At 45.5% G+C, this 22547-nt stretch overlaps 1 protein-coding gene across 1 annotated transcript in view; it reads right to left on the bottom strand.

The window, feature by feature from the left end:
- Nucleotides 1-1090: 1090 nt before the first annotated feature.
- Nucleotides 1091-22547, bottom strand: part of HSPA9 (heat shock protein family A (Hsp70) member 9) — a 50620-nt gene continuing 29163 nt past the window's right edge. Inside the window, exons 3-18 of the mRNA XM_009273200.2 lie at nt 21896-21954; nt 20383-20470; nt 20088-20269; nt 19390-19514; nt 18112-18185; nt 17917-18023; nt 16951-17113; nt 16189-16281; nt 14299-14508; nt 11586-11813; nt 10656-10760; nt 9449-9566; nt 6939-7033; nt 4577-4669; nt 2713-2853; nt 1091-1875 (exon numbers count right to left, since the gene is read on the bottom strand). Of these exons, the coding sequence (XP_009271475.2) occupies nt 1816-1875; nt 2713-2853; nt 4577-4669; nt 6939-7033; nt 9449-9566; nt 10656-10760; nt 11586-11813; nt 14299-14508; nt 16189-16281; nt 16951-17113; nt 17917-18023; nt 18112-18185; nt 19390-19514; nt 20088-20269; nt 20383-20470; nt 21896-21954 (1941 nt within the window). The 3' untranslated portion in view covers nt 1091-1815. The remainder of the gene's footprint in view (nt 1876-2712; nt 2854-4576; nt 4670-6938; nt 7034-9448; nt 9567-10655; nt 10761-11585; nt 11814-14298; nt 14509-16188; nt 16282-16950; nt 17114-17916; nt 18024-18111; nt 18186-19389; nt 19515-20087; nt 20270-20382; nt 20471-21895; nt 21955-22547) is intronic.

Below are 22547 nucleotides of genomic sequence, written 5' to 3'. Positions count from 1 at the left end.
CCAGCTATCCGGCAACAGGCTGGCCGGCTGCACCACACTCCGCTATCCTCCCCACGAACAGCCACGGCGGAGTTCGGATCCCTAGACCCCACTAACTCCCCTGCTGAAAGCAAAGCACTGCATTTTGGGTTGGAACTCCTCAGTCCACCTGAAGTCAGGCAGCTTAACACCGCGAATTGCTGTTAAGGCACCCCCTGCACACCCGCCTGCCCCACCACAGCACACCAAGCACGCTGCAGGCTGGGCACACAAGGCATCGCCTCTTATCTCCTCCGACGGCTGCACCAGGCCCCTTCCTCACCTTCTTTTACACCCAGGCCAAAATGCCTCAAGCTCCCTCTCACTTTAGTTAGGTCACTCACCGCTCTTTAAAGCTCTTCCTCCCCCCCTCTGCCCACTTCAGCGGGCTAGGCTGATTGAAGTGGAAGCTGCTTCCAGTCTTTCTTGCTAGGACTACTGGAGAGCGCTGCGTCTGAAGCAGTCTCAGTCCCTTCCAGTCCCCAACTTAAAGGAAAAGGAGAGTTCACAGGATGAAGACTTGTAGCCTTCCCTAACAGCTTCCCATAATTAGGAGACTGTCTGGAGTGCCAGAAAAAACCCAATCCTTTCCTCCCTCTGAAATATCTGAGCTGTCCAGGCAAGGCAGCTGTAAAGTTTGCTTTTTCTTTCCAGTTGACTACAGGCACGGAGTAACAGAGAGGAAAAAGGAGAAACAGGTGAATATGTTGTGGCAAGGAGACTGCACCTCCTTGGAAGACTTGGCTGCTAGAAGCGGCAGCGGGCAACCGCTGCTCCAAGTCTACAGCCTGCTTCAGAAGGTGGAGCCCAAGCACGAAGTGCCTGGAGGTGAAGTCCCACTGCTACTGCAGATCACAGCAGGACTTCAAGGCAGCTCCGGCGAGTGGGGCAGCGGTACCCTCAGAAGGGACGGACCCTCATCTGACACCAGATACCTTCTTTTGCACGGGAACGAAGCACCGATTCCACAAAGCTGCTGCCACTACAGCTGGCCGACTGTTCCACCCCAGGAGCTCTCACAGGCAGTTAACATGATCACGTTCTCCATCAAAGGCCAGGATACCAAGAACTTCATGTTGGACACTTTTCTGCTTTTATTTAAAAAAAAATCCAGAATGGATCCAATAACAGTTTTATTATCAAGGAAATTGTTTTACCATAAGCAGAGAACAGACACAGGATGGAGCAGAAGGGTCAGACAAGCAAAGTATTTAACTTCCACATAGCCTCTTTTGTAAGAAATAATGTTACAGCTAACTTTGAAGTAACCCCTCTCCTTGAGAGCAAGGGTACCACCCTAGCTGCAGATCTGAACGTTCTCCAGCCATGTAACCAGCCTTCCCATTGCTGTTCACAGGTCTTATTACCTGCTCACAAGTACTCAGGTCCACAGGGAGGGTCCATGCAGGTGTTATTCTCCTCCCAGCTCCCGCAGGACTTCCATCTCCACCCTTCGATTTAGTGACATGGTTTCCAAACTTTGAGATCAGGTTTAGTACACCATTGTGTCAAGTATCAGAAATAAATGATCAGCACGTCCCCAGGTGCCTCAGTTGAATACCATGGGGCCAAACACTTCGAACTTCATCTGGCATGAATTACCTTTCATCAAGTGACAATTTATCTAGCAGACACATCACTAAAGTTTATACATTAAAGAATTTTATATATAGAATACTGCAAAAACACAGTAAGTCTGAATTCTGCCCGTTGCTGCTCAGGAAGGTCCCTTCTCTCCCAAGCGTCAAGAAAATCGAACTCTTCTTCATACTCTAGTCAAGGCAAGACAGAGACTTCTTATTGCTTCTCTTCCTTCTGATCCCCCGGACTTCCAGAACCCTCTCGGTCGGAGGCCATCTGCGAAAGAGTTGGCTTATTAGTTGTAGTAACAACAAAATGCTTCTCCTAGACATTTTTTCCCTAGCTAGCTGCTTAGGCTAGTTCTAGACTGAAGAAACCCTTCCCTCAGTGAAAAGGGCAATTGTCCACTGGAGAATGGAAACGATCTTCATCTCTGCGTGACTGCCACTAAGAGGGAGGAAATTATCTTCCCATTATTTACGCTTTCCCAGTGGATGTAACAAGCTTACGTTGCAGCACTGAACGTTTTCAGTCTGACATCCGAAAAGCAGCTTTCCACAGTAAGGAGAGCTTAGCACCACCAAGGTCACCTGGGCAGAGTGTGCCACTTCCATCCTGGGAGACCTCCCTGGACAGGTGACGTACACATCTGCCAGGGCTTGAAAGGGTGGGCCCGTCACTGGGAAGGAGAGGGAGAAGAAAGTCCCAATGGCCTTACTACTGTAGTTTTAGGCAGACTGAACAGGAAGCCTGTTATACAATCAGCCTTAAAATAAGTCCAGACATTACTTTACTTCTTTAGGCACTCCACACACCTAGAGGAAAGCCCTGTCCGTGCTCTTCTTGACGCTCCTTATTAAGAGCTTCCAGTACTTTTTCACACAACACTGTACAGAAGCGTAACCTGCTGCCGGGGAGGCAGGCTACCTACGGCAGGGCGGCCGAGATTTCAGGTCCTCAACTCTACCCGACTTTCTACAGTAAGTGTCACTCGGAGGGAGCTGCAGTGAGACTCAGCGCTACCTCCAAGCACAGCTCTTACCTAAACGTCTGGTGTCCCGACTCACCCCTCCCCATCCGAGGGCTGTAAAATGGAAATGACCGTGAACCTACCTTCTTGTATGCCATTTCAAAGAGTTTCAGGGAAGCCTGCTGCAGGCTGGTTGCTGCCTGCCTGATGTTTTCTCCCGTTTCAGTGTCTTTACGAGCCAGAAGTTCCCTCATTTTAGCAATTTCTTCCTTTAATTTGTTGCACTGCAAATAAGTGACAAACAATCGTGATGAAATCCTACACTTCGTTCACCGAGAATCTCGTTCCTGTCATTTCACCCGCTTATCGGCCACAGCAAAACTACCTTTTTTTGCCAGAAGCCATGAAGTTAAGTCTCAAACCGAGCCATACGGTCTGCAGGGACTAGGACTGTGCTCCGTTCCCAATGGGCGCCTGTCCACTTCGCTAAATGTGCCACAGTTGGCATTAATCGGTCCCCCTGTTTGCCATCTCAGCAGAGGCGCCAAGGACAGAAAGCCCTGCAGAGACTGAACAGCCCGCCAAGGATGAGAGCTGCTCTCCCTGGCACACCTCACCAGTGAGTCAGTCACCCCGGGAGCCAGGGTAAAGGGAAAAGAAAGCTGGTTTTCATCTATATTTAAGACACGTCAGAAAGCCAACGAGTCGGGCTGTTCACCGCCCTGTTTAATCCCTTTGTTGCACATGGGAGAAGGAGCAGAGAGGCAAACAAAAGCAATACGGTCTCATCCCAGCCCCTGTAGCCATCTGTCAAACGCTCCACACAGTCTGGCATTTCTCTGTCAGACTGGCACGCTGCTGGAGAGGCAGGCCTGGAGAAGCGAGGTTACTGGGGGACAGCTGTCCCGGCAGTGCTCGCTCAGCAGCTTTCGCAGTCAAAATGTGGGCAGAGTTCTCATTCAGACCCACAGGGAGGGGAAGGCGATCGATGCCTTCTGTGTCAGGCCACCATCTCCACCCAGACCGTGCAGGCCTTACTTCTAAGCCCTGCTACTCACTTTCCCTTGGTATTCCCCAAAAGACATTACAGGGAACAACAGCCCTCATAGGGAACAGGGATTTAGGCTCTGTGCTCCTGAGAGAGAAAACTCCAGTGATCACAATCTCAAACACAGAGTCAGCCAATATCCATCCTAGAAAGAGGAGCTGGGCTGAAAAAACAGCATTTAAACTGATCGGAGGCTATTTACCAATGAACTATAATCCTGTTCCCTCAAACGCCTCGCGGAGGCCCTAGGAGCCCTTTTATTCTGCTTCTGAGAGTTGTTAACTTGAAGATTGTGCAACCTGTTTGAAACTTGGCTTTTGAAACTCGTAATGCGGAAATTAAACTGTCACAGTGGTATGAAAAGCATTCTTTTGATACTAAATATCCACTTCACTCCAAAGATAGAAGAAAAATCGGAGCTAAGTGGATACAGTAATTTTCATTGCCTCCAAGTTCTCGGTTGCTGTTTGTACTACCGAGGCTGCCGGGACTGCACAGCAGCTTTGCCTTTGTCCCTCTGCTAACACACTGGCAGGCATTGTTTGTAATCTCTAGCTTTTGAGCAAAACTCTCCTCTCACACAGGTCACAGTACAGTTCTTATCAAGTCACCGCAAGGCCAAGTCAAGGACGTAATTCATGCAGAAGCCTTTCATTAACAGCTTCCCAGGCTCTTGGATCTTCAGCGACACTGAACTCACACTTTGAAATAGGGTATTTGCTAGAAGAACACGGTTTGGATAATGAGTATGTCCTTACATCCTCCCATCAGCCACGCTCATCCCACTCATCAAGTGCAAAACCCAGAGGAGTTGATGACTCTGCCAACTTTCCACAGCATGGAAATACACACAGTCTGTGCCACTGGCCAGAGCCAGCTATGAGTTAAGTGAGAATTTGAGCAAAGATATAGTAAGGAATCTTACCTCCTTTACTGTTGCGGGATCAGAAACTACCTACCTCATCTGCTGGCAGCTGATCCTTGAACTCCTCCATCTTAGACTCTGTATCATGGATGATGCCTTCGGCCATGTTTACAGCTTCCACACGTTCCTGGGTAAGAGAGCTCATAAGGGCCCACTGCATACATCACTGGCAATACGAGTGGTGTACGTATGAACTAGCAGCTGACATTTCTTCCCCCAAACTGCCAAATTCCATTCTAGCTCCCACCTGGGGTCCTTCTTAATGGCAAGGTGGGAAGAAGAAATGCAAGCAAACCATTTCCTAGATGCATTCTGGCACCAGAAAGCCCAAAGAGGCAGTCTATGCAAGGCAGTCCTCATGCTTTCACACTCGGCAAATCCCACTTCCCTGGAAGTGGAAGCAACTAATATAGCACTACTGTTGGCATGCCGAAAGAGCCAGCAACTGCAGAGACAGGACAGCTCTCTCTGCTCTGCTCCTCGGGAAAGCAACAGAACTTTCAGACAATATTCTTAAGCTTCTTCAGCAACAAGGGCACCAGAAACAACTAAAATTCTGGGTTGTTTTACTCATGTCCCCTTATTACAAATGCTTGTAGCATCTCAACAGTGGAAAAACCCCACTGCGCTAGGAAAGAAATAACAGTTCCTAACGTTACTGTTGCAAAGACAACCAACGGGGGACAGAGTAGGCTGTAAGTACAGAGGAGCGGTAGTCCTGCTGAGACGTAATTCAGTCCCAGTGTCAACATGAACTATTTCACCCAGCCCTCTCCATCTGGAAAAACAGTCTACCTAAACAAGGGCGTGATAATATTCTCAGGAGGCTAACCACTTACAGTGGAAAGCTGATGAAAGATAATTTCATTTCTACACTATGTCTTCACTCTTTGTGGGATGTCAAAGTTCACAGCAGGATGCCGAGTCCAGTAGAGTGATAACTCTGTTTATGCATTCATGATACTTCCATGGCAGTAAAACCATGATCAGAAAGGTGTAACGAGGGAATTTTGACAATTACAGTTATGCAGGTCAAGTAAAGAGACAGAGAAGTGTTAAGAAAGCAACCTAATCACCTTCATCTGATAGGTCCCTGGGCAGAGATGAGTCCCATTTCAGGACTACAACAGGGAAGAACTTACTCAGTAATTTAAGATACAAAGTCAAAGTAAGGCAACAGGAAAAAGTTGTCAGTGCAGCCTCTTCAAGCGCTAGGCCCCCACCTACGCTTCATGGCAATGATGCAGCTATTTAAACAGTGGGACTTTCGGAGAACGTTTAAAGACCTTGGTCTATTTAACCTATAAATGCTAATAAGCCAATGTTTTGTGGCTTTAGAGCTTTTGAGGCAAGGCAATGCTGCTTCACATGAATTTATTCCATGCATTCTCTCCTTCAGTCCTCTTCCGATTCCTTCGTGACTGAGGGCGAGATTTACAGCGCTGCCTGAACACCCGAGACAGGTTTCTACAGACCCAGAGAACACAAAGCAGATAAATTCAGTGTGCCAGTTTCAGCAATCACTAACTGTATGCTGGTGCCATATCCCAGAGTAGGCCTTCACTGCTTAAAAAGCCATGCTCTATATTTAGTAGCGTAATTCATTAGTACTACCCTCATTAAACCAATTAGTTCCAACCATTAATCCTATGAATATCACAGATTCAGTCACTCAACCATGGCAAGTGTCAGTCTTTTCTTGACAAAGTCAGTGAGGCTTTCAAACATCTCCTGATGGCTTCACCTGCGCTGAGGGCAAATATGCGCTCAGATGAATATAGCATTCAAGATGCCACGGTGAGATTTTAAGCGCTATGGAAAGCAACTTCCCACTTATGAAGGAAGAGGCTGAGGTGCAGCTTTGCTTGGCAGGTTCTGTAATTTAAGCTTTAAAATAAACTCAGAGAAAGTAGCTTAAGCATCCCTGTACTGCTCCCATTTAAATAGAACATCACTGTGAAAACGAGCTGTAGTAAGCCAGCTTTAAATAAACAGCCAAGATAACAGGCAGGTGGACAGTAAAGAGCATTGATGACAAAGCATAACTAGAGCTGCAAAGCTGTTTACTCATGAGTAATAGGCAGGTGACTTTGCTTACTGCTGCCTCCATGTCCCAGTAATTCTTCAGGGAGGAATTAAAGTGCTAGTCACACCGGGCAAGTTACCCAACCCAAACCCAAGATCCAAATGCCTCTGCAGACATCTTCTTGCAACTTTGGAATGTAAACCAAATATAAGAAAGCAAGCAGATATTTGGGTAACTGCACAAGCAAACAGCTCAAGATTAGGCAGACGAGAACCTACCGCTCCTTCAAGGTGGGCACAGTTAATAGCACAGAACGGCAATGATCATCAGGTACGCTACTAGCTGGAAGATACCATAACTATCACATTACCTTTCTTCGCCTGTCTTCCTCTGCATATTTCTCTGCATTCTTCACCATGTTCTCAATTTCATCTTTGCTAAGGCCACCAGAAGACTGGATAACAACTGCATTAGAGAAGAAGCATTAATAAAGAATGTGCTCTCATCTTTGAGGAAAGGAGAGTATTATTTCCCAATGGCAGCCGCCTTGCTCAGGGACTCTGCACCTGTGAAGACCCCGTGGGCAGTACAAAGACAGCCAGTCTTTGAAGAGGCAGTGATGCTGCTGGCAAGATAAAAGCCTGACATCTTAGATCTATGAACTCCCCAGCTCCGCCAGACACGTCCTGTCCACTGGTCTGCAAGTCACTTTGACCATTCTTCAGTTACTCCTCCTGGAAAGCGAATGTGCACACAAAGCCCCCAAACCAAAGGGGCATTCTAGCAGGTTAAAAACCACAAAACTAAAAAAAAAAATTAACAGCAAAAAACCAACCAAACAAAAAAGAAATCCCAACAGAAGGAATTGTTTTACCAGGGCACAGAGATTCCTTTCACTGTTGGAAAGCAGCCCAGGCTGGTAGCAGGATAAGACAACATTCCCCACCCAGCCTCTCACACTGCTCTTAATAAGTGAGCATAGTGTGATTCTACGGGCAGGCTCTTAAAGGTCCCCCCCTTTTTTTTTTTCCTCCATTAGTGCCAAAAAGTATAGTCTAGACTTAAGCTAATTTCTGCAGTAAAGCATAATTTCATTGCAAATGAGAGGACCAACATCCAGGATATCACAAAGTCCAAAAAAGGGTATACTAACTTATTAGAAATAACTTTTCTACATAATATTTGTCAATGGTACAAGATCCTGAACAAAGACACACACACACGTCCTCTGGATGCAGATGTGGGATAGGCAGTTCAGCTTTATAATTGGGACCATGTTTGCATACAGATAGGCAGCTAAAAAAATTCTGGTTGCCTGTTATCAGGAGGTGGCTATTCAGAGGTAGAAGGCTGCCACACATCAAAAATCTACAAGGAAGTCAAAGTAACGAGCAGTGTGGTTTTCCTAACAAATTTCTGCCAAAAGCCAAGCAGCATGGTTAAGAAGAGCATATACCTTTAAGTTGCCAACACAGAGTTAACAATATTTTTTCTTAACTGGAGCACACATTTGACTGCTCAAGTGGTTGCCTCCAAGAAACAACTGAAGGGCAGTATAGAGGCTTCCCAGTTAGAGGCACAAAAGAGATCTATTTTGTATCAGGGGAATCTACAAATGCTTCAAATTCATTTTCTGAGCCCACAACAAAGCTTCAGAAAATGTCAACCGTGTCGTTAATTACCCCAGAACACGGGGCCTAACACTTCATTGCACTACAGAGCAAAATATACTGACAGCTTGAAGTCCCCAAGCCTCCTGCCATTTAGAGACGTTTCCAGTCTAAATGGATGAAAATGAACAAGGTGGTTACGCAAAATACCTGCTGCTTCAAAATACCCGAATTTCAAGACCTTTGTAATGGAGTAATTAGAAACAAAACAGGGTCTCGGCACAGAGCTGATCTGTTCAGCTGTACTTGGCATGCCCTGGATTCAAGAGAGATCTTCCTAATTCGATTTTTCCCTTAAAAGCTGGCACCTTCATGCAGGCAGCCTCAAACAGACAGCAATCTCTTCATGTGTTAGCAGAGGGCACTCCCAAAGGAACTGCATGCCCAGGAGCACAGATCAAGGGTAACTCGTACAAGGTGCTGGATCCCAAACCCCAATTTCTGTCCCTTCAGGGTAACGTAGGGTAGAATGTCACTGCTCTGAGCTCCTCAGTGACACAGGACACCCCTGTAAGCAGGGGGAGCACTGCTCCACAAACACCTGTGAGCCCTCAGTTAGCCAACCTGTATGCCCAACACCTCTCTGGGGACTGAGGCACAGCTGATACATGTGGGAAACCCCAGGAAACAGTTGCACTCTGCTGAAACATTGCTCTAGCGATCGCAGCAGACTGCCAAGACCAAGGACAGACTGTCATACAGTGCAAAACAACTTGGAATGTGGTAAAACCCTGCCGGTGAGGACTTCCTTGACCTTGGTATAGGCAGATGCTTCATCTCTGCCTAATGTGCAAGGAGAGCGCATCCATTGGTGGCAATCTCTGTCAGCAGGCTAACAGAGAGGGCAACAGAACGCTGTGTTTACAGAGGCTTTAGTTCCTTAAAATGAAACTACAGGTTGTCACTTCTTCCTTTCCCTATTCCATTCTGCAGTAATCCCTCTGCCCTCCTCTCCAGAGGAGGCACTTAGGCTAAGATGACTACAACTGCATCTGTGCTGCACTGGTAACAGATTGCTTGTGTCATCCTTATTCTTAATCAAGTAACACACATCACAGTCCCCACCCCTGGACTGTGGGATGCCCGTCGAGGCAGCACTCCATTACCTTTGGAGTCACCTAATGTTACCCTCAGTGCCCAGCGTGCTATGGCACCTTCACTGCTCCGCACCTTTCCTCCTCATCCCCGGGCAGCATCCCAGAGCACTTACTTTGCTGTTCGCGTCCGGTGCCTTTATCCTTGGCTGACACGTGAACGATACCGTTAGCATCAATGTCAAAAGTGACCTCAATCTGGGGCACTCCACGCGGCGCTGGAGGAATCCCAACCTGAGAATGAGAAGCGCTTAGCCATTATCTCCCACACAACATGAGCTCGGGGTACGAGGCTCCAGTGTCGGGCACATTATCTTGGTGATCTGTCAGTTCAATCAACTATTAACTAACCCTCAGAGCTGAGTCCGCTAAATGTCTTGTTGGCATCATGTGGTGAGTTAGCAGTATCTAGATTTAACAGGATACACATTTCTACCCAGAACAAGTGCACAGAAACCACAAGAGGTAGTCCCCAAGTTTGGTTGGGAGGTGACACAGGTTCTCCTTTATTGCTAAAGAAGTCACTCTTCCCCGCCAGGGCATGGGAGGATGCTCTACTTCCTCAGTTCTGGACATACCTGGACTTCACTGACTACCTCTGAGGCTACCATATTAGAAGAGTGTCAGGCAGTAGAGCTTCCTTCAAAAGTACAAAAGAAAGGCAAAGCCCTTCCTTTCTGGATGGCTCTTCCTAGCAACAGCAAGTTTGGGCAAACAGTTATAACACTGCCAAACTTTGCCAACACTGACCAAACCAATTCTGTGTAGGGAGCTTGTTAGTCAGCCACACATTGCACACACGAATCCCCGGAGCACATCTGTTCTCCAGTAAGCAGGGCAGCTCCACAGGCTTTCACAGAAAAGCAGTACTAGGCTAGAAATGGGATACCCTAGGGACTGCAGGTTAACGCGGAGCCTGCTCCTAGTCTTGTCTTTGCCACACCAGAGGAAAGGCCCGCATTCAGGCTACCTGCTGCACAGGCCTGGTACTCCAGAGCTCTTTTTGCTCTTTGTGCCCAGAAGCAGAGAGGGTCTTTCTAGGTGATCAAGCCCTAAAGCTACAGTAGCCCCTGTGCCACGTAAGACTGCTTAGAAACTCTGAGCTCCATCTTAAATGCTAGCTGCTCCCCTGCCACTGAAAGGCTGTCACAAAATCAGGCTGTGCCTTTAGAGACTGCTTTTTTACTACAAAAAGGGTCAGATGTCTTCTTTAAGATGACTCTCCCCCAACACTGCCTTCAGGGGTCAACTGAAATGGAGAAGGCTTTGAACTTTTCAACGAAGGTCAAGTCTAAGGTCATGAATACTGAGTAGCCAACGTACCAGTGTGAACTGGCCCAGAAGTTTGTTGTCACTAGCCATCTCTCTCTCCCCCTGGCATACTTTAATCTCCACTTGAGTCTGCCCATCAGCAGCTGTAGAAAACACCTGGGGAAAAAGGAACAGAAAGTTACTGGATAGCTAGTAAACAGCAACACGTGAATGGATGCAGTTACAAACTGACTAAATAACAAGGAAAGGAATAAAGAGAAGCTACTTTGAAGAGACAAAGAATCACTAAATGCTTGCCGTTCCCCTGTGCCTCTTACAAAACACCGAGGCACCAAGACTAGCAACAGCCAAGCTCACCAGCATCTCATCCTATATGCACTCGAGCACATGAAAACTGGCAATGCCATGCCAGCAGCAGGCTCCAGTGGCAGCCAGCCACATTACCAGAACATTTCCTCCCAAAGCAGCAGGGCTCCTGCTCCAACCCCACGCCCCAGAGAGAACAAGCGTTATCAGTGAGAGCACACACTAGCAGACCCAGACAAGGCAAAGTGAAAGAAAGGATCACACCCAAGTCTACTAGGGCCTTACAACACAGGAAAAAAATAATCCCTTCCGAGGTATGCCGCCCAAGAAAGGTGTTCTCAAATGGGTGAGGTGCTCAGTTACAGAAGGTCTCCACACAATTCTTCTTCAGAATGATGTGTTGACAAGTTACATCATGGCACACACACTGCAATCATGACCAGGCCACAAACATCCTGGGGTATCTTGGCACACATTAACTCAACTTACCTCCCCTCTTGGGCACGCTAATAATCAACAGAGATACTCAGCGGCTGACATTAAATCCAATTTCTATGCTGCTTCTCCTTGCCAGATGAGGAGGAGACAAGACTATCTACAGGGATGCTTTGGGTAGCCTTCACTGGCTGTTTCTGAGTACCACAAAAGACCCACCCATCCGGAGTCAATTTGTACCTGGCTCTTCTTAGTGGGTATGGTAGTATTCCTGTTGATAAGCTTTGTGAAGACACCTCCCAGTGTCTCAATCCCCAAGGAGAGGGGAGTTACATCCAGCAGCAGCACATCAGTAACATCACCAGCCAACACGCCACCTTGAATAGCTGCACCAATAGCAACGGCTTCGTCAGGATTAACTGCTTTGCTAGGAGCACGGCCAAACAAATCCTGTACAGTCTGCTGCACCTGAATGGAGAGAAAGCACAGCTCGTATGCGGAGTGAACCATTACTACGCAGTGCTGTGGCCATAAGAACATGCTGGCCATGGCTAAAGGTTTGTATCTTTATGCTCCTGCTGCCATGTAACCCTGTGGCATGATAGAAATACTAAGCTTCAGGCTTGTGACTGCTCCCTAATTCCCCATCTTCCACGCACCCTGTTAAAATGCACTCGTTTCAGTCTAGACAACCCCTTCTCCGGAGACTTTCTTGCAATCAAGTTTGCCAGCTGCAAGTCAACCTACATCTGTCCTTTTACATAGCCCAGCCATATTCAGAAGGGATCACTCCATGCTTATCAAGCAGGAGTCAAGGACTGCTCCCCGGGAACTTGTACAAGCCAGCACTGGGCAGAACACAGCTGTCAAGGATGGTACAGCTGTGGAGGCAGAGCGCAGGGAAGGTAAAAAAAAAATCCAGAGCAGAAGGACAGTTTACCATTTGTGTGTAATAAAGGGGGGGGGAACAAGAAAGGAAGTTGTATGAAGGACAGCATTTTCAAATTCTTTATTTAATGGGCTCTTTTACCAGAGAAGTAGATTTGCTATGTCAGCAGACAGTCTGAGCTGTGTTATTAGCTTTTCACTGCTCTGCCCTTTCAGAAGGATGTGCTCATGATTACAACAGATTTATTGCTGAAGTATCCAGACGGGAATGCAACAAGGTGTCTGCACCAGAGCACAGCTCAGTAGTCCACTCCTCCACCTTATAAGAGAAGGGTGTGGGACTTCGTTCCCACTCGCAGCTTCCCTCCTCCCTGAGCACACCCGTTAGGCACACATCGGCACAGGTACACGTGATGTGCCTGGAAAACTGCTGTAAGCAAATGTCCAACTCCTCTGCACTTAAGCCAAGAGACATCTGCTGGGAGTGTTCATTACAGAGGAAGACACTTTATGTAGGAGCATATAATTAAGTGCAAGTCTTTCCCTCTGGAGGCATATTTTACAGTACAAAAGAAACATCACTTCTAACCACCCACTGTACGTTTCCTGGAGCACTGGCCACGTGAACGTTCCAAAGGCAGCACGTTCCCTCCTAGCAGGGTGAAACGAGCACAACGACGTACACGAGAGAAGGCTGGCTCTGTGCTGTGTGCAACGTACAGGCACTGATCTCAGAGCCAAAGCTGTAACTACAGGCACTCAGGAAAGCATTACGTAAGCTCAAAGCCACAGATGCTGGGGGTTATAAACAGGGCATAAAAAAGTAAAAATAATAATAAAAAAAATAAAATCAATATTTAAGTACTGTCTCCCACGCCCAAAGGATACATAGAGTTTCAGGAAGGGCTTCCCCACTTCTAGAAGTGTTTTTCTTCACTTTATACGTAGCTAACCACACCATTTTTCCTTTATCCAGCTGGGACAGCAGGGACTTCGGGCAAGGTATAGCACAGTTACTCCACTTGAGCTTTGGCCAGAGCAGCAGCTTCTGTTTATCTTGTTGCTCTGGTTCCCCCCTGCCTGGGTGACCTTCTGCACACACTAATATCACCTCTAGCCACCAGGCTCATGTAACGCGTGGGGAAGAAAAAAACCCCACCACCAAACCCCAAATCAATCCCAAGCAGGACCATGTACACACCTACTATCCTAGAAAGGACCTGCAAATCCCAAATCTTAACAGCAAACAAATAGTCCCAGCCTGACTGAACCCTATGGAATGAGATTTTGATGATCTCTGTAGAAAAGGACAAGCTGTACCCCTGAAGAGAGCAGTGTACATACATGTTCAGCTCTCACTTCAGGGGAGCTAAGCAGTAGTCTGCATTGCTACAAACAAGAATAGCAAATCACCAGCAGACAGCGCCTCATCTGCAAGACTGTGCATGTCAGCAGAGCAAGCTTTTAAGTTACCTGTTGGTGCTTATCACCTCAGAACACAATGGCCAGGTATTAGGTAATGAGTGTTTGGAACAGCCAGTTAAATATGCTTGACAACACTCAGCCTCACACAGGCAGCCAAATACACGCAACCAGCAGGTAACAGAGCCATTCTGCTTGTGCAGTTTCTTCACAGCTAGCTGTAAGTGCTCTACACAGGGGAAGAAATCCACTGGAAGGCAAAGATCACTGATAGGTTATTGCCATTGAAGTGTACCTCTGTCACACGCTGAAGTCCGCAACAAGAGAAAACGCCCTGCGTATCTGAACAATGCTGCTTACGTTCGGTCTGCATCAGAAAGTCAAGTTGAATTTTAAACTCCTGATACCTCCCACTTGTCTTTGTAAAGTGCAGCTCAGCTACAGCTCCCAGATCCAAGCTGAGCTAATTAAACAGGATGAGAGAGTCCCTTGCCGCTGTTTTCATGCGACTACTTAACTTGTCTGCTCTGCTCCTGGAGCTTTGAAGTTACCAGTCTCCCAACTTTTCCGTTACAGATCACCCTTAACAGTAAGCACCGGCTAGCTGTGCCAGCTTTGCCAATAACAGAGGCATGTCTCATACCTTTGGCATTCTGGTCATGCCACCGACGAGGATGACTTCACCAATGTCACTCTTGCTGACTTCAGCATCCTGCATGGCTTTCTGGCACGGCGCTACCGTCCTTTTGATCAGATCAGCTACAATGCCCTCAAACTGCGAGCGACTCAGCTTCATGTTCAAGTGCTTTGGTCCAGAGGCATCCATAGTAAGGTATGGCAAGTTAATATCAGTCTGCAGCACAGAAACAGACACGGAGTGAAAAACAGGAATGGAAAATAAGGCAGCTACACGCAGGTTTCAGCTCAAGTTGCAGGTTCTGTTCTGCCTGCACTGAAACATCTACGTGCCTGTTCACTCTGCAGCCCAGTCTCTAAGCGGCTGCAGGGATACTTTTGTGTTTGACATTTCAGAGATAGGAAAATTACTTTGTTACACACCTCATGGTTACAACTGTTAAGTTCCAATTTTAACATTGTGTTATTTTGAGGTCTTTTATTGTTAAGAAAAACAATTTAATTTCTATCATAGCCAGGAGGCTGAAACATTAGAAGTGACAACCTTAATCCTCTTCCTTTAGCACAACACAGAAGAAAGCCCATCTTCTGGGTTCCGAGTTCTGAAAGATTTTGCCAAATGACTAACATTTCATAAAAGGTAAGCTACTTGAAGGAAATAACTCGTGACTGTTTTCTAAATGCAAACAACTCGCGTTCGACAGCCAGTCCATTGCCATTTAACACAAAGTTCATCAGCGCTAGGGACCATAATCCCCGCTTTTCGTGGCTATTTGTGAATGATCTTACAAATTCACATGCTGGATTTTAAAATCAAATCTTATACTGAAACCATCTTGTTCAAGTGCTGAGTCATGCTGACACCAAAAGATACTACGAATCAAAGCAATTAAAATCATTAATGCTTTAAGCTCTAGAGATTAAGTTTACACAAAAAGAACTAAATCCACGTCACTGACTAGAGGCGCACATTCACTTTATAAATAGCATGGTCAAAAATATTAAGGGAAAACAGGGCCAAAAGCAAGTTGCTTTCCCTTCACTGCTAAAGAGTTAAGGAATTCAGTTTTTCCTGGTATGAACAGACTGCATTTGCCAACTCTTGAGCTAGTAAAACAGAGCCTGCAATGTCTCTGGCAGAACTATGCACCCATTGTGACTGGCCTAAACTCCTTGCTATGAGCTCCCCACTGGCCCACAAAAAGACCACCATAAAAAAAAGTTTATTCAGAACCTAGAAATTGGCAGAGTCCCCATTTCAATTACTATATAATTGACCTTAATTTCACTTCGGCAAGACTATTACACCCCCAACTTGCTGCTTCTCCAGCTCCTTATTCAGTAATGAATAAAGGACATGCTTGAATGCATTAATAGGCAAAGCAGGTGGAAAAAAGAAAGGGGATATATGTTGCCCATTGTCTAGACAACTCTTCTATAGGCAAGTAAGTAAAGGTTCTTTACAGAAATAATTTCTTGTTATTAGACAAATTAGCTGTTTCAGTGGAATGAGTAGCACCAAGGTTTTGGAACTGCTTGCACAAAGCCGCAAGTGCTTCCAGTAACCCAGCAGTGCTAGCTGCAGCTCAATTCCCTGATGCCCATCATACTTCTGAAATACATAGTAAGTTGGGAACAAGGTCACATTCCTTGCAGGGTAAGGAAAACACAGTGCCAGAAGAAAGGCAAAACCCAGCTAACGTTCTCGGCTTCCGACAACTAAACAGTCTACCCTGCTACAGGGCTTTCTGTTAAAGGGATGTCATTTGGTACAGAGAAGCTTGTTCTGCCACCACAAGAAAAAAGCAGCAATTTCATAGAGCTTTGTAAACAAAAATAATGCAAAACTCAGTGTATCAAAACGTTTTACTGGACTGCTTTGAACCCAGCCACCTACCTGCACAGATGACGAAAGCTCACACTTTGCTTTCTCTGACGCTTCCCTCACCCTCTGAAGGGCCATGTTGTCTTTAGTCAGGTCGACGCCCATCTAAGCGACACACAAATACGGGTTAACAGACTCAGCTTTTGCACAGGAGTCACGGAGAGCTTTTCTTCATTGCAGTTCACCTTCCTATCGCTCTTGACTGTAAAGATGTTTGTAGAAATACAGCCTGATATGTGCACTTCTGCTGATCTCTCTCACTTCTGGCAAACGTATTTAGCATTTCAAAAACATCTGCTAGCCCTCTCTGCTCTGGAAGTGATTATACAGTAAGTTACAGATTGAAGCTTGGAAAAGCTGCCTCATCACAGAATATAAAGGCAAGACTGAATTAGCAAAGGAGTTGGAATTACACCGCAGTTTCGTACAGCGAACCCTGTGTTGTATGCATCCCTGTGCTGACACCGTCAACCGGACCACAGATTTTTATTATTAAAAGCAGACTATGTATAGGACAGTCCTGCTACACTAGAGGAAAAAACGCAGAAGTCGTGCTATTCTGTCTTCCAGGAAAGGAATATTCCACCTCAAGAAAACAAGTGTAAGAACTGGAATCCAGACTAGCAGGTGTCTTTAATACGTTTAAATTTCGACTGTGCCACAGATTACAAACCAAGTCCTGATAATTTAAGAAGATTCCCGTCCTTCCATAGAAGTTAAGCGAGATTGAAAAAACAGCGTAACACAAGATTGAATTCTGATGAGATACCTTACCTCTCTCTTGAACTCTTTAACAATATACTGTAGCAAAGCCTGGTCAAAATCTTCTCCACCTAAGAAAGTGTCACCATTGGTGGACTTCACCTCAAAGACTCCCTTCTGGATTTCCAAAATGGAAATATCAAAAGTGCCACCACCCAAATCGTAGACTGCAATACTACAAGAACAGATGCAGAAAAACATTACTTTCTAGACAAAGTTGCGTGGCTCAAAAATCACTCTCCTCAGCAGATGAGGTGTGCAGAATTCATGCTGCTGCCCACAAAAGTTAAAAGCCTTCTCTAAAGACAGCAGTAAACAAGTTATACAGTGTACGCATTCCTTGAGCACTCTGAGTCCACGTGGAAGCCTTCTCTGAAAGATGTGCTGCACGATGCTTAACCTTGCTCATTATTTTAGAGAGGGCAGTTCCTTCTTCAAATAAATACACACTCACGTCCAATGACAAGGGCAGGGACACCAGAACCATTACGAAACACGTTTTTCAAATGTGAGGCTTTCACAGCACTATAAGCTACATCAGATTTACAAAATCTGTAACAAACCCCCCGCATTTATATAACCACCCTTGACAGTGACAGAAGACTGAATGCAGTCAGGGAAGGAGATGCAGGCACCAAACCTCAGCGTACCTCTCGTGCTACGCTTCAGCACCAATGGTGGCCGCCTCTCACCCAGCTGTCCTTAGCCACACCTATCACTGCTACCAGTAGGTAAGATAATTAAATTGACAGCTTTAATAATTCAGTTGCAGCTGCAAGTTATGAACTCACTTTCTTTAACAAGTATGGGTGGCGTAGAACAGAGGTGACATTACATAGCACTGACTCAAGGCCATGAGTCTAGTTTGGCAGAATTCCAACCAACGATTTTAAAAAACAGAAAGCAGAAGATGCATTTACAAAGCAAATTACAGCATGCTTATTTAAGAGAGGGTAGGTGTTATGAACAGGCACTTACACTTTGTCTTCAGACTTGTCCAGACCATAGGCAAGCGCAGCTGCTGTTGGTTCATTAATCACCCTCAAAACATTCAAGCCAGCAATCTGCCCAGCATCTTTTGTAGCCTGAGGGAAAAAAAGAGGAAGAGTGCTGACTACTGAGAGGAACTAAATGCAATTTATAAGCCTGAAAACCTTATAGCTTGGTGAATACCTGTCTCTGAGAATCATTGAAGTAAGCAGGGACTGTGATCACAGCATTCTTTGCCGAATGTCCCAGGTAATTTTCTGGAGGAAAAAGGAGACAAAACAAAGTTATCCTCATAAGGTAAGAATACCACCAAGTTATTAGTACGTAGTTTGAAATAATTTTCCTGAACTAAGAACAGCAGACAGACTCGCTGCTCAAGAACCTGCTGCTTTCTGGGAAGATGCAGAGGGAGCTGTGCAGAAATCAAGTCCTTCCACATAACATGGAATAGTTTGTAGACTTCTGACAGAGCAGCAAAGCGCCTCCGCAGTTCAATCAGTAACTGGATGCCACTAGTTACTGATCTGGAAAAGCCAGATCATTCCGTAGTTGAATTCATGTAGCATCCAGGGCAAAATCCAACAAACCTACAGGAAGCAGACCCCTGCTTAAGGCAGAGGAACACTAGCCTCAGAGTAAGTCAGATTCGTCACATCTAGATACTAACATACCACATACTCATATTTTACTCTTGGGTGGAGCTTTAGCAAGTGTCCAGGACCTAACACTGAAAAAAAAAAATCTTTGGATGAAGCTTCAGTAACAACCTTTAGTCCTGCCCTCCAAACACTTATCACTGGATGCGCAATGCTTACCAAACAAGGCTGTGGAAGGCATCTACTGACTGTCATCTCTATGTATTATACTCAGTTTCCCCAGAAACCACATTAGGAATTGAAAAGGAAAAAAAAAAAAAATTTCTCCAGGCCAATGGATATTCCCCCCAGTGAAGATTTAAAGTCACCACTGAATAAGCAGCTATTCATTCAGCCCCAAAATTGGGTCCCTTGAACACTCTCTTTCTTGCTACTTATCTAGCAGCTGCTAGAACAAAGCCACTCAAAACCCTGGCTGCCACAGCCCGTGCTCAGCTGCAGCCGGGGAGGCACAAGGACTGCAGCTTACAAGGAAAAGGAGCTCCCCCTTCTGAGTAAGCGTGCATTCAATTCAACTAAAATCGACTATCAACTCAATCGGTATTCCATTTTGATACGAGTATGTTTTAGGTAAAGCACTAATATCTTGCCAAAGATCCGAGACTGAGGTAGGCACTGATCTTCCTTGAGGCTTCGTAGCAGCCCATCACTGCACCCTTCCAGGATCTGCCCCACACAAGGGCCTGCTACACAAGGATCCCCGTACCAAAAAAGTACCTTTATGTCTGCTGCACTTCCATTTACCATGGCCCAGCACCAAGGTCACACCTGCGTGCACAGACAGCAAAGACCAAACTGTACCAACCTGCAGTTTCCTTCATCTTCATTAGCACGAAGGCACCGATCTGGCTTGGAGAATAGAGTTTCCCATGAGCCTCTACCCAGGCGTCACCGTTGGAGGCACGGACAATTTTAAATGGAACGTTCTTACTAAAAAACAGAAGAATTCCACACTCAATTTCTGTATCAGCATACAGCACAAACCCCCTACAATTAGTATCAGCAGATGAACGTGTACAAGGGTTGGACTAGATGACCGTTGGAGGTCCCTTCCAACCCAAACTATTCTATTCTAAGTTCTAGACAAAGAATACCAAACTTGCCAACAGCAGCCTCAGATCCAAGGAGTCCCAGAAGCACCAATATCCTACTACTGTTTTTAATCAGCTACATCATTGAATCACAAGCCTTAGGTATGACCATACAGCTTTAATCGTAAACGCCCTCAAGAATGAGAAAAGTCTTCACTGGTAGATGCTGACCATTCTGCACAGCATCGGCAAGGCTTTTTTCTTCCTCTCTGAAAACCTCAAGATGATCAGCAACTAACGTAACAAAGTACAGCTTGGCCCTCAGAATATAAGCAATGAAACTTTGAGACATGAGGGCATAACTACTTCACCCAAAAGAGGCCTGTATTTTAAAACACAACACGTCATGTTATACAGAATTGTATTTTACGCATTCCTGCTGGCAGTGGAATTGCTCTCCACCCTCACTTACATATCCTTCTTCACTTCAGAGTCATCAAAGCGCCGCCCGATGAGACGCTTGGTAGCGTAGAAGGTGTTGTGTGGGTTAGTTACTGCCTGCCGCTTTGCTGGCATTCCAACCAAGCGTTCGCCGTCAGCCGTAAATGCAACAACCGAAGGTGTTGTCCTGGCGCCTTCGGAGTTTTCCAGCACCTATGTAAAAAACGTAACAGGATGCCATCAAAAAACATTGCCTCCGGAAACACTAAATTGGACATTCAACTTCTAATACTGTCTCTGTAAGCTGGTATTCATTTTTTACTTACTTTTGCTTGCTTGCCTTCCATAACTGCCACGCAGGAGTTTGTTGTACCCAAATCAATTCCAATAACGGCACCTTTAATTGCTTCTGAGCTGTAAAGAATATTATAAGAAAAATAAAATTATTAATAAAGGAAAAATAACTAGATAGCAAAAAAACCTTTTTATCCTGAAGACAAGACAAAATGTTGAAGCAAATACACATTGTATTCTGACCTCAAGTGTTCCCTGACCCTTATACAGGAATTTAACCTTGTGCCTCTGTTTTCAACCAGACTGCTTATAGGTAAATCCTCACTTGGTTAAAATAAACATATAAAATATTATTCTTCACCAGAATAATCTTTACTGTGTATATTCTCAACATCCCTTAAGATTTTGACATAAAACAAAGTCATAACTAATTCTGTCCCTACGCAGACAGGACTTGTTTTGGGTTACTTCTGATGTTCAAACGTGTTTTAAAACATCCACCTGGAGTCAAAACACTAATAATAAACTGTATTGGTTTATTTATCATTGCTTGGCATGAAGAGAAGGATACGCAAAGATAACAAATTACTCAACCCATGCAGGGTTCTCTGAGCCAGAGACAAAGATAACCATCTTTTTGACCCCGAGGAGCAACAAGTTAATTTAATTCTGAAAAATTGAAGTGGTTCTTAAACGAGACAAATTTGAACCTCCTCCTCCCTCCTTTCTAGGAAGCGTGTATTACCCCTTTCAAGGCTAGAGAGAACTCCTGAATCAGTTTTGCCTTATAAACAAAGCCATGTTCTGGGGTGGAGAAAGCATACTGAAGGCAGAGCAGGACCACGTTTATTACCAGGATATCACCTTCTCACTCCCTAAGAGGCTAAGTCGCTCTAACTCCAGGTCAAATAACATAAAGCAGCGATCCTGGACACGTGCAACTGCTCGGTTTCTCTCTACTAACCAGAAACGGGCAGTTTTCCTAACACAAACACATTTCCCATTCTGTGTCCTGAATCAGCGTCAGCCACAAAGCATCTGACGTAAGTTACGCAACTAACTGCTACTCTTTTCCCATTATCTTGCAACAAGAAAAACAAGTGATTAAAATGCATGAGCTGTTTGAAATCAACTTTATCTGTAGTGAAACGGAGCCACGCATCACTCTTGTTTCATGCCAGCCTATAAAACATTTTGTTCCATCAATGTTTGGGGTATTTTGTTGTTGTTGTTTTTTGTTCTGGGTTTTTTTTTTGTTTTGTGGTTGTTTTTTTTTAACCAAACAAATCTGAACAATCCACATTTTGTGGATGTTGCCGGTGGTGGGAGAAGGGGGAAAGAATAATTCTTAAAGTTCCCCTGGAAAAAAAAACCCCAAGAGATAAAGAAACAGCCTTAAAAAAGTTATACGCATAGGCTCTAGTTTCACCTTGCTGGTTTTGCTCCGTTACTCCATCTCTGACTCCAATAATCAGTTCTGGTATCAGCAGGAGAGTAAACATAAATATCAAACGGCCAAACGTGAAGAAACAAGGAAATACTTACGCATATTTTCTGCTGGATGCTGCTCTGAGAACATTTTGACTGAGGCCATTCCAGAATGTCTATAAAACAAAGACGTTCTAATGAAAATTTAGTTTTAAACATTAAGTGATCTTCAAGCCAAGACTTTCAAGGTAGACAACTTCTGAAGCGACACGGTCCCACTACAATGTTTTATTTTTAAAAACTTAAGTGCAAACTAAGGAAGAATTTGAGAAAGACTCAGACTGCCATAAAAAACCGATTACCGCACTTATTCGTCCGGCACAACCCTGATCTGTATTACCAGCACCGAGCTATTTCCCTCACACAAGACAGTCCACGAATACGCTACCAGGCAAAAGGCATTTCAGTAAAGCCACTCTGAGCCTTCGGCTTTCACCGAACAGCAGCAGAAAAACGTTAACCCCGCTTCTCAAAGCTTTACGCGCGGTCAGCAACAAATGGTCTACTGCACCCCCCGAAGAAGCTGCAGTCCAGGCTTTGCAGCCACTCGCCAGTTTTCTGCAGCGGCCGTAACTGCAGGCGCAAACCAGCCCCTCGGAGAAGCCCCCTCCGAAGGCATTTTTTCCGAGGGCGGGTTTTGAACAAACCCCCTTAACGCAGACAGGGCCACGCCGAGGCACGAGCGCTTCGCCAGCTCCGCAAGACGCTC

This window comes from Aptenodytes forsteri, unplaced genomic scaffold, assembly GCF_000699145.1.
Source record: "Aptenodytes forsteri isolate BGI_AS27 unplaced genomic scaffold, ASM69914v1 Scaffold351, whole genome shotgun sequence".
In the NCBI taxonomy this organism is placed as follows: Eukaryota; Metazoa; Chordata; class Aves; order Sphenisciformes; family Spheniscidae; genus Aptenodytes; species Aptenodytes forsteri.
Note: the sequence above shows the minus strand (reverse complement) of the source record. Positions and strands in the feature narration are given on the sequence as shown.